At 42.0% G+C, this 12,337-nt stretch overlaps 1 protein-coding gene across 2 annotated transcripts in view; it reads right to left on the reverse strand.

The window, feature by feature from the left end:
- The window catches only part of NT5DC3 (5'-nucleotidase domain containing 3), a 79,303-nt gene that overhangs the window by 33,269 nt on the left and 33,697 nt on the right, over window positions 1-12,337 (reverse strand). For both annotated transcript variants that reach the window (XM_069099364.1, XM_069099365.1), the window contains exons 2-6: window positions 9,182-9,366; window positions 6,338-6,412; window positions 4,476-4,531; window positions 3,322-3,412; window positions 1,772-1,909 (exon numbers count right to left, since the gene is read on the reverse strand). In XM_069099364.1, the coding sequence (XP_068955465.1) occupies window positions 1,772-1,909; window positions 3,322-3,412; window positions 4,476-4,531; window positions 6,338-6,412; window positions 9,182-9,366 (545 nt within the window). The remainder of the gene's footprint in view (window positions 1-1,771; window positions 1,910-3,321; window positions 3,413-4,475; window positions 4,532-6,337; window positions 6,413-9,181; window positions 9,367-12,337) is intronic.

The following is a 12,337-nucleotide window of genomic DNA, read 5'->3' on the forward strand; positions in this document are numbered from 1 at the left end:
GTAGATGGAGTACCCAGCCTGTAGTCCCAAAGACTCATCTCCCTGACTTCAAATCTGGCCTCAGACACTTACTAGTTATGTGACCCTGGGTAAGTCACTTAACCCTGTCTGATGAGGATCTGTAAAATAAGCTGGAGAAGGAAATAGCAAACCACTCCGGTGTCTTTGCCAAGAAAACCCCAAATGGGGTCATGGAGAGTCAGACATGACTGAACAACACCACCACCACTATGTTAAATGCTACAGAAAGGTGCTCTAGCATGAAGAGCTGTGGCAGGCTGCAGGCAATAAGGAATCTTGCATGGAAATTAATTGGTCACCAACCTAGAAATCACTAATTCCCAAATTCACTTTTCCACATAGGTCATTGCTTTCCTCTCTTTCTAGGTTTAAAAACAAAAAACCAGGCTATCTGCTCATATAGAGACAGGATTATTGATTAAAATATCAGGCATGGGAAACGTGGCCTCATATGGCATTCTAGGTCCTTGGGTGCAGCCTTTTGATTAAGCCCATTTTACAGAACAAATCCTAAAAAGGGGATTTGTTCTGTGAAGTTTGGATTCGCTCAAAGGGCCAACTTGAGGACCTAGAAGGTCACATGTGACCTCGAGGCTGCAGGTTCCCCACCCCTGGTACTTTCCTTTCACTTAAAGATATTTTTTTTCAAAACTGAATGTTGTATAATTGTAATAACCAAGCTTAGCCCCAAGAAGAGTTAAGAAAACGTACCTTCTTCGAGTCAGGAGGACCTGAGTTCAAATGTGGCATCAGACACTTAACACTTACTAGCCGTGTGACCTTGGGCAAGTCACTTAGCCCCAATTGCCCTGCCTTCCTCCCTCCAAAAAGCAAAAAAAAAAAAAAAGGCCAAGGGGGAAAAAAAAGAAAATGTACCTTCTTTGTAGATGTGGGGGACTAGGGGTATGGAACAGGCATATACCATCAAACTCAGCTTTGGTTTGCTTTGCTGAACTGCTTTTTTAATTGTTATAAGCGATAGTTCACTAGATGTGAAGGAAGAAAGGATCTACTCAGAAATGGAAGTGATTTTTTTTTAAGATATCAATAAAATGGCAGGGAGGGATCGTATTATAAAATTGTAATGATCAAGCTTGGCCCAAAGAAGAGATAAGGGAAAGAACCTCCTGTCCTTCTTTAATGAGGCAGAGGACCATGGGTAGGGAACACCACATACAATGTCAGATTTTTAAATGTATTGGCTGGGCTTTTTTTCCCCTCTTTTACTCTTTATTTTAAGAGAAGTCTCTCTGAGAGGGGAAGGAATATATTGGAAAATTTTAGTGATATTAAAAAACAAAAGATAGAATTTTTTTAAAAGAGAAAGGAAAGGAGGGATATAGGGAGGAGGGGAAGGAAGAAAGAAGGGAGAGAGGGAGGGAAAGAGAGAGGGAGGGAAGAAAAAGTGTTCATCAATTGGGTAATGTTGTATAAGAATGTAGTGCAATATTATTGCACTAAAAGAAACAATGAAAATAAAGAATGTGGAAAAACTTGACATTTATATGAGCTGGTACAGAACCAAGAAAATAATTCCTCTGATGTGACGGGGTCCTTTAAAAAGCCCAAGATTCTCAAGCAAATGAAAAAAATCTAAATTCCCCAAGAATATGTTTAAAAACCCAAAACTGAGAAATGAGTCAAAGGTCTTTCCATCTCCTCAGCCAAGCTGAGCCAAAGGAGCAGTTCTCTTCACGGGCCCCTTTCTCCTTCTCCCCTCCCCCCACCCCATCTCAGCCTCAGACACAACCTTGACATCCTTGTAGAGATGCACAGGCTCATAATCAAGGTTGTTCTTCAGAAAATACTCATTGACGCAAGAAAGGAGGGTCATCTCTGGTAAGGAGAAGATGTCCATGAACTGCTTCATCGTGTTTCCTTGAGAGCTCTGAAGACAAAAAAGGAAAGGGAGGTTTTAAAAGAGCTGAGACACAGCCCAACGAAATGGAGGACAAAATGGATCTGGTCACTTCCCATCTACTCAGCTTTGGACAAGTCACTTAATCTCTCCCTTTCCCGGTTTCATATCTTGGCTCCATTACTTATCATTTGTGTGACCCTGGGTAGGTCTCAACCTTTCTTGACCACAGCTTCCTCATCTGCAAAGGGGGATGAAGATAAGCATTTATATAGCACCTACTAAGTCCCAGGCACTGGGCTAAGTGCTTTACAAATATTATTTCACTTGAAAAAAAAAATAAGGATATTAGACTAGAGATGTCAAACATGAGGCCTGCTATACTTTTAAGTGCAGCCCAAACCAGATTAAAATGTCCCTAGGAAATATTTAACAAAATAAATAAAATACAACAAAACCTAGATGATGTTCATTTGTGGTTCTCTAAGTCAATGTGTGGCCCAAAGGGACCCTCATGAATGATTCAGTGACCCCTGTTTCTATCGAAGTTTGACACCACTGGACTAGATGGCGTCCAAGGTCTATTTCCATGAGTCCACCTGTACAATCTCAGGTAAATCACTTCACCTCTCTGGGACCACCTCTAAAACAAGGAAGTCTAGAGCAAAGAAGGGTCTTAAACACTGTTTTATGTCATGGACTCCCAAGTCTGTGAGCCTCTGCAAAATGAAGTGTAACCTAGGAATATGTTAATCCATCCATTGTTTGTTTTTCACTCATGTTCAACTCTCTGTGACCCCATTTGGGCTTTTCTTGGCAGAGATATTAGAGTGGTTTGCCATTTCCTTCTCCAGTTCCTTTTTTTTTTTTTTTAAAGCAATCAGGGTTAAGTAACTTGCTCAAGGTTACACAGCCAGTTATTTCTGGGTGTGGCGCTGAGTATCTGAGCCCGGATTTGATCCAGGTCATCTCGAGACTGGAGCCGGTGCTCTTACTTGCTGAGCCACCTGGCCGCCCGTAAGCAATTGGGGTTAAGTAACTTGCTCAAGGTTATACAGCCAGGTGTTTCTGGGTGGGTGCTAAGTGTCTGAGCCCGGGGTTCGATCTCCAGGTCGTCCCAACACTGGAGCCAGTGCTCTTACTCACTGTGCTACCTGGCTGCCCCTCTCCATTTCCTTTTACAGATGAGGAAATTGAGGTAAGCAGGGTGAAGTGACTTGCCCAGGGTCACCCAGCTAGAAAATGTCTGAAGCCACATTTGAACCCAGATCCTCCTAACTCCAGGTCCAGCTTTCTCTCCACTGTGCATTTAGCTGCTCTCCACTGGACACTCCTTCTCCTGGCCAATTCTCCAAAGGCAGAAGTGACACTCCATTACTGATATTTGCCAGAAAACATTTCTAAGGCCAAAAGAAAAAAAATGCTAATCTTTTCCCAATTACCTTTCCATAGAAGTCACTCATTTGTTCAAGGGGCACGTGGGAGCCTTCATACATCTCAATGACTTCTTCATCAGGGACAACACTAAGCCCTCTGGTAATAAGAAGGGAAGACAGTTCAGTGACTAGAGATTTCTAACAGATTCTCCTTGGGAATAGAGCCCTAAATGACTCCCAGATCCCACACTCCCAAACAAGGAAGAATTTCCCTCCCCAGACCTATCACTGAGTGGTCTGAAGCTAGTTGACATCAATCCCTCAGTTTCTTCATCTGGAACAAGTGGAGAAGACAAACTTGCTACTTGCCAACCTCAAGGAGACCGAGGTTCTATATCTTTAAAACACGATTGAAAATGTGGCAGCTTGGTGGGCTATTTAAGGAGCTGGCCTGGAAGTCAGAAAGACCTGTGTTCAAATCCTCCTATATATGCTGTGTGTTATTATGGGCAAGTTGGTTGACTGCTCATTGCCCCAGAAAAGGAGGTAGTTCATTCTTCGTTTTCAAAGAGGACCAATGACATCATGAGGGTGATGTCCTGACATGTGTGAATTGGATCTCCTTTTTTTTTTTTTGCTTTTTGGAGGGCAATTGGGGTTAAGTAACTTGCCCAAGGTCACATGGCTAGTTGTGTGTGTGTGTGTGTGTGTGTGTGTGTTTGTGTGTGTAAGTGTCTGAGGCCAGATCCGAAATCAGGTCCTCCTGACTCCTGGGCTGGCACTCTACTCACTGCGCCACCTAGCCACCCCTTCCTTTTTTCTTTGGTGTGGCAAATGGGGTTAAGTGACTTGCCCAGGGTCACAAAGCTAGTAATTGTCAAGTGTCTGAGATCAGATCTGAACTCAGGTCCTCCTGACTCCAGGGCCAGTGCTCCACTTGGCTGCCCCTATGAAGTAGATTTCAGTGAGGCAGAGTAGACTGCACAAAGTCATCAGCCCCACTCTCTCTTCCAGGGCCATCGGAAGTCAATGAGGTAAGATAGAAAGTCAACACAACTGGCGTATCCATAGTGATGAAATCCAGGCTCCCGGAATTAGCCAAGCAGAAATACTATGTAATAAGGGCAAGGGTCTGGAGCAGTTGTCACAGACGCCTTTACAGGAGCAACTGCCTTGGAAAAAAAAGTCACAACGCACATTAGAGATGAATTTCCTCTTACCTGTACACAGTTCCCAGCTGAATATAATGAAAAGCATCAATCTTCATCAATATGGCCTTTAAAAACAAACAGTTTACACGGTCACTTTATTATATATTTAAAAGGAACAGCAACTTGTATGTAATGGATTTGCAGCTTCATGTACAATCATCCGTTTTTATTATACTACGTTATGGAAATGCTTGTTTTATTCCATAAATTAAAAATAAAATAATTTTTAAAAACAAACAGATAAACAATTCAGAATTATCTCTATGTTTACTGAAAAGACTGCATTTGTCTCGGAAGGACAGATGAATGATGTCACTACAAATACTATAACCATTATCTTTCTAAAATAAGGAAGCAAACTATCTGCTTCTGATGAAGGGCAGAGGGAGAAAATAAGCACTTATATGGTACCATGTGTGCTGGGCACCATGCTAAGTGCTTTACAAGTATTATCTCATTTTGATCCTTACAACAATCCTGGGACAGGTAGGTGCTGTTATTATCCCCATTGTTCACCTGAGAAAACTGAGGCAAACAGAGGTTAAGTGACTTCCCCAGGATCACACTGCTAGTAAATGCATGAAGCTTCTGATAAGACATGAATAATGATTTTACCATTATAAAGGTGCTAGCCACTTTCTGGGTCTCCATTTCCTCATTAATAAAAGGGAGAGGAGAAAGGGGTTGGGGTAATGGCCTCTGTGGCCTCTTAAGGTCCCTCTCAGTTCTGGATCTATGTATGTTTCTAGGACTCCTCTCTCTGGGCCTCAGTTCCCTCATCTGTAAAATGAGGGGGTTGAACTCAAGATCTCTCAGGGTCCTTTTCCAGCTCTACCCGGGCAGCCTCAGTCAAGTCATGTGGTTTCTCTGGATTTATCTCCAAATAAGGGGCTAGAGCAAGGAATCCTCACCATTTCTGAACCCTAGACCCCCTCTGGAAGTGTGGTGAAGCCTACCCCACCCCCTTCTTAGAATCATGTTTTCTTTTGTTTTGTTTTTTATTCATAATTCAAGGAAATGTTCAATTTCAATTAGGTTAGGGACAGTAAAGATGTACCTTCTTTTTCCTATCCAGTTTCACAGACCCCTCCGAAATCTATCCATGGACCATCTTAAAGATCCATCATAAGCAGGCAGGTTAAGAATTCTGCACCAAGGGAGCTCTAATGTCCATTTTGGTTCTATATCTGTGATTCTGGTGACCTAAGGCAGATCACCTCCCTCTTTGGGCTTCATAGGTTTGAACCAGAGAATTCATCCTGTCATTTCTAATATATGTCTAATTTTCTTTCTAATATACTGTCAATACCTCTCATCACTGTGGAAGCCCCTCCAGTAAGATTAGCTCAACCTCTCCATATCTACCCTCCATCCTGGATGACTTCTGTCCATGTCTCTCCACTGCTATATTACAGTGAGTCCTAAAACAAAAGGCACTCTCTACATAAGCGTGTGTATACGCATGCATATATCACAGATGTATCTATCTATCTATCTATCTATCTATATGGCAAAAACCAAATGTTGCAGTAGAAACTGACATTCAAAGCTTGGCAGGTTCCAGACACTTTTGTCTATTAATAAGTAACTGAGTCCTACTCAAAGGACGAAGATTGATGCTGTGAATAAATCTCTACTCCAAATTAGTCCGTTTCTTTCTTTTTTCACATGGCCTCTTTGAAAGAAATCCTCTCCAAAGTCATTTTGGATAATTCATACTAATTACCCCAAAACGCTAACAGAAAATCACTGAAGATCAATCCATACTGAGTAACAGACAAAGGATGAAATTGCCCCATTTTACAGGGCAGTTATTGAGTCATGTACAGAGTCTAATTATAACGGAGAGGAAAAAAAAAGAATAAACCTACCCGGTGTACGTCATAATGGAGACCACGAATGGCAAAATTTGGGTCGTATTCATAGTTTCTTATCTCTGCAGGATACTAAGGAAAAGGGAAGGAAAATGGCTTTAAATTACTGGCTATGCAGGGGGGAAATGTACACACAACACAATTTTAAATTTAACCTAAATTGTTAACATTTTCTCTATGACTCTTAAACATAGACAAGCAATAAATCAAATTCTGATTTGCAGCATTTGCTGATTTCCAAGATGATAATATTTACACCAAAAATTTAACAATAAGCTCTCCCAAGTCAGTTGCAGCTGGCTCTAGTACCCATCCCCCTGATTAGACTGAAAGTCAGAAGCCCTGGGATCCGGGTCCTTCCATTTACTTACCTGGGTGACCTTGGGCATGGAACTTAATCTCGGGGATCTTTGTTTTCTGGCCCCTGGGAAATAAGGGGGTTGGATGAAAGAACCACTGAAGTCCCTTTCCAGCTCTAGATCAATCAACCTAAGTCAGAATGATGACCTCTGAAGTCCCTTCCACCTCTACAACAGATACAGTGATCATTTGGTAAATGTCTTCTAAAAGCCAGGAACTATTTGAGGTACTAGGGATACAGGGCTAAAACTCAATTGTTCTTGTCCTCCAAGAGCTAATAGTCTATAGGAAGGGTACAGCATCTGGCAAGATAAATACAAAAGAAATTCAAAACAAACAAGAAGTCATTTTAATGGGGTGGGGGGTAGACTGAAATCACCAATAATTGGAAGGAACAGGAAAGGTCTCTGGTAGAGGGTGGTATTTGAACTGGGTCTTAATGGGAGCTAAGAGATTCCAGAGGTAGAGGTGAGAAGGTGGGGCAGGCCAGGCATGGGAAACAGCCTAAGCAAAAGCTGGGAGGGAGAAGATGCTTTTTCATCCACTCTTTGAGGATTTTATAGCAATGATCTCAATGTCATTGTTACAAATATTACATCATTACAAATATTATTCATCATTGCATCCTAAGTATATTTAAGAAGATACCACAGTGGTTTACCATTTCCTTCTCCAGCTCATTTTACATATGAGGAAACTGAGGCAAACCGGGTTAAGTGACTTGCCCAGGGTCACACAACCAGTGAGTGTCTGAGGCTACATTTGAACTCATGTCTTTAGGACTCCAGGCCGTCTGTTCTATCCACTGCACCACATAGCTGCCAAAGAGATTAATATTAACTAGCATCTAGACAGTAATTAAAGGTTTGAGATTGTTGAAACAACATTCACATAATACTTTAAGGTTTGCAATGTCCTTTATAAATATCATCTCATTTGATCTTCATAGCAATAGGAGTTATTATTAGCCCATTTTACAAGTGCAGGAACTGAGGCAGAGAGTGATTTGCTGAAGGTGATACAGTTACTAAGTATCTGAGGCTGAATTTGAATTCTGGTCTTCCTGACTGCAGAGTCAGCTTTAAACACTTTGACACAGGATTCCAACTCTGACTCTGATGATGTCTATGTGACCCTAATCAAGTCACTTAATCTCCTAGTGCCTCAGTTTCTCTATCTGTAAAATGAGGAGTTGGATCAGATAACTCCTGATTATCTGTGGTCATCAAGGCCATACTCCTTTCAATTTTACATCTCACAACCCACCCAGGAATCAAACTCTTATTTAGCCCCCAACTCAGTTTTATTTTTCTTTTAAGCTCTGCTGAAGCTGCTCCAATTTGCATAGATGTCTTAAAGCTAAATCAAAAGCCAGCACAATTTCTGGTGCAGAAATAGCCTCTCTATTAAAACCTGAGCCACAGGATGGGTGCAACAGCCCTGGCCCCACCAGGCTGCTAACAGCAATCAGCCCCCAAAGCTCCAGGAATCTACAGGTCCAGCACCTGTTTACAGAGCCTGGGCAAGGTCAGCATCAGGTTTCCTCCCTACCAGAGCATTGGCAGATGTATATTTAGCTATTAACCTTTACGTTATAGTTTGGCCCCAAGCCCAAACACATCTCAGTTATCACAAGTGTCCTTATTAATGTACCCTAGCGACAGCAAAATATAAGTCCCCTCTGCTAGGATATAATGATGATGATGATAACATAGAATATCATAACATATTAACAACAAATATTATCATAACAATAAACATCTATATTATTATAAATCTTGTACAGGTGGCTAGGTGGTGCCATGAATACAGCACTGGCCCTGTAGTCAGGAGGACACTTAACACAAAAAACTAGCCATGTGACCTTGGGCAAGTCACTTAACCCCAACTGCCCTGCCCTCCCCCCTCCAAAATAACAACAATAAATCTCATAAATTTTAAGATTTGCAAAGCATTTTCTACACCATTATCATAAATATCATAAATTTTATATATAAATCTTATAAATTAAAGTACTTTATGTATCATTATTATAAACCTTATAAGTTTTAAGGCTTGCAAAGCACTTTAGAAAGTGCTTTGACCTCATTTGATCCTCCCAACCATCCTGGGACATCAGTGTTATTATTATTCCCATTTTACAGATGCAGAAACCGAGGCCCAGAGGTTTTAAGTGAGTTGCCCCAAGTCACACAAGATAATATAAAACGTCAGAGTTGAAACCAGGTCCTCAAACTCCTGGACCATAAGCTAATGAGACAGCTAGAATCAGAATCTGACTATTCACCCAACCCACTTTCAATGAAGCCAATCCACTGGCTAGAAAGTCAAAGAAACAAGTACTGGCCTAGTATGGAGGAGTAAGTTTCTTTCGCCTCAGTCCTTAAAAGGGGAAGGAAGGGAAGGAGGAAGGGGGGGAGGAAAGAAGGGAGGGAGAAAGGAAGGGAGGGAGGGAAGCTGCAATCTGCAAGCCCAGCTTACCCGATGCTCATTGATGAGGAGGTCCCGGGCAGCATTGAAGATGAGGGTGTGGAGGTGCTTAGAATAAAATACAAGGGTATAGTCATAATCGAAGCCATAGATTTCAATGTCTGACAGGCTCATTTCATTGTTGGAGAAAATTGCATCTGGATTCAACAAGTTGCTCATAATTGAAGGAACCAGGTCTGAAAGTAACAGAAAAGGAAAATCTTAGCTCTCATGAAGATATAATAAATCATGAGTCCTGAAGGGCAGTTGGTATTTCCCAATAAAGGAATGGACAAGTGAATCATAGAAGAAGGGTTTTGTTTTCTCTTAATTGAGTCACAAGATAAACAGTTTTGTACTTAGGAGAGGAATTTTTCAAATGTATTCCAAAGCCTTCCAACTAGACTCCCTTTCCTGAATCTTCACAAATGTTTTATGCTCACTGGTCCTTAACAGCACAAACACATCCCTCTTAATTGCTGCTTTCCCATCTCTAGGAATTCTGCTTTGCCTCAAGTATGAATAATTGACTCAAATCAATCTTCCTAAGGCACAAGGGAAACCACATCCACCCTCACTCAAAAAGCTCTCCTGGCTCTCTATTACTCCCAGGCTAAATTACAGACTTTCCGGGCTGACATTCAAGGCCATCCATCTGATTTTTCAAGCCTTATTTCACACATTCACCCAAACTGGCCTAATTGTTCCCCCAACTCCACATTCCATCTCCCAATTCCTAAGTCCATTTGCAAAGTCCTGTAATATATTATCTCCTCATCTCCACCTTTCATAGGCATTTCTATTTCCTTCTATTCCTTTAAGTCTCAATACAAGACTTCCAGGAAGCCTTCTGAGCCCCTCCCCCCAGCCCCACCCCATCTCTCCTGAACTCTTAGCTTAGATGAGGTGTTCTATATGTGGATTTCATTTACCAATGTCATATTAGACCCAAAACATGACATAAGAGAAAGAGTGCAAGATTAGTGTTAGAGGTGCTGAGCTCAAATGTTTACTCTGCTATTGACTACTTGTATCACCTTTGCAAGTCACTTAACTTTTGTGGGGGAGGCAGGGGAGGCAATCAGGGTTAAGTGACTTGTCCAGGGTCACACAGCTAGTAAGTGTCTGAGACCAGATTTAAAGTCCAGGTCCTCCTGATTTCAGGTTTGGTGCTTCATCCACTATCTCACCTAGCTGGCCCCCATTTAACTTTTTAAATTCAATTTTCTTACCAGTAAAAAAAAAAAAAAACTAACCCCAAAAGGGTTGGAACAGGCAACGTGGCAGAGTGGAAAGAACACTGACCCTGGAGTCAGAGAATCTGAAGAAATCCTGTTAGCAAAGCCCCTCACCTCCCTGGGCCTCAGTTTCCTCACCGGTGAAATGAAAGTATTGACCTAGATGTTCTCTGGGGTCCTTCCAACTCTAGCATCCTGTGCTCTAGCAAGGAATCTAAGAAGCCAACCTACAAGGAAGGTTGCAAGAGCTAAGATTCAGAAGGGGCTGGAGAGGGCCAGGCTCTTGGCCAACAGGGCCATCCTCTCACCTGGGTGGGACCTGTGCTGGGGAAATGGGGAAGAGCAGAGCAAAACCTTCTTACCAGACCCTGCTATGGTCAAGAGGCAGGCCAAATTCAATGAGTACAGTTGTTCTGGGGGAACTAAATAGAGATAAAGGCATGAAAGATGAAAAGGGACCAAGATCCATAAGACCAGGAGACAAATTTTTACAAGAAAAGCACTTTGGCAGACTGAGCATGGTGGAAAAAAGGTCCCCCTTAGTGATGCAGGTCCTGGATTCAAATCTTGGTTCTTCTTGCTAGGTAATAATATATGTAAAGATAATAGAAATAATACATGTAAAGAGCTTTGAAAATCTTAAAGCATCAAATAAATGCTATCATTATTATTGTTATTATTATTATATTATTAATCCCAACCAAACCCTTGTACTTAACAGATTGCAGGGATTCAATCTAGGAGTGAGATGCAGAGCTAGAAGAGATCTCAAAAGCCAACCCCCTCATCATGCAAACAAGGAAACTGAGGCCTAGAAAGATGATGTGACTTGCCCACAGTCACACAAGGAGCAATGTATAAAAGTTGCTTAAGGTAAAAGGAACTCCTTACCAATGCAATGAAGTTATGTAATGGTTGTATGGGGCTCCTTAGGAGAGCAAAGCTTCCTCCTCTTTGGGGGTCTTGAAGTAAAGATCTCTCTTGTAAAAGGCAGGGGTTCAAGTAAGGGCTGAACCAATTGATGTATGAGGCCCTTTCCCACTCCATGAATTCCAACCACTGCATCAGCATTCCAGCTGAATTTCTCCTGTTTTCATTTCCTTGACCAGCATATCCCTGCATGATGGATTGGATAGTCTCTTATGGACCCTTCCATCTGCTAATTTGTGATTCTAAATCCAACCCCTGGAATCACCTCTGACATCTTTTAACATACTACCTATATCTGAAGGAGACAGCTAGGTGGTTCAATGGATAGAGTGACAGACCTGGAGTCAGGAAGACCTGAGTTCAAATCTAGCCTCAAACACTCACAAGCTGTGTGACCCTAGGCAAATCACTCAATCCTCATTTGCCTTAATCCACTAAAGAAGGAATGGCAAACCACTCCAATGTCTTTGCAAGAACTCCACGGACAATACTGGCACGCTATGAGTTCACAACATCATGAAGAGTTAGACATGAATGAACAACACCTAGAGATAAAAAGTCACATTAGACACTCACTAATCAAGTAATGACATGTTTGTGGTTTTCAAATTTTGGAAGATCTGTTATACAAAAGAAGCATTGGGCTAATTCTATGTGTTGGCTGCCATCTCCAACAATACTTCAGATCACTTCAAGGAAGAGCTTCCTAGACTCAGAACTAGATGAAAATGGGATCGGCTCTCTCTCATCAAGTAGTGATGTCCCCCTGCCTCAGGAAACATGAATGGTGGTGATAGTGATGGTGGTGGTGGTGGTGGTGGTGGTGGTGATGATGGTGATGGTGATGGTGATGATGATGGTGGTGATGGTGATGGTGGGGATGGTGGTGGTGATGGTGATGATGATGGTGGTGATGGTGATGGTGGGGATGGTGGTGGTGGTGGTAGTGATGGTGGTGGTGATGGTAGTGATAGTGGTGGGGGTGGGGGTGGTGGTGGTG

The sequence above is a fragment of the Petaurus breviceps genome, unplaced genomic scaffold (assembly GCF_028583685.1).
Source record: "Petaurus breviceps papuanus isolate PSGF00001 unplaced genomic scaffold, PetGlider_PUasm1.0 379, whole genome shotgun sequence".
Classification (NCBI taxonomy): Eukaryota; Metazoa; Chordata; class Mammalia; order Diprotodontia; family Petauridae; genus Petaurus; species Petaurus breviceps.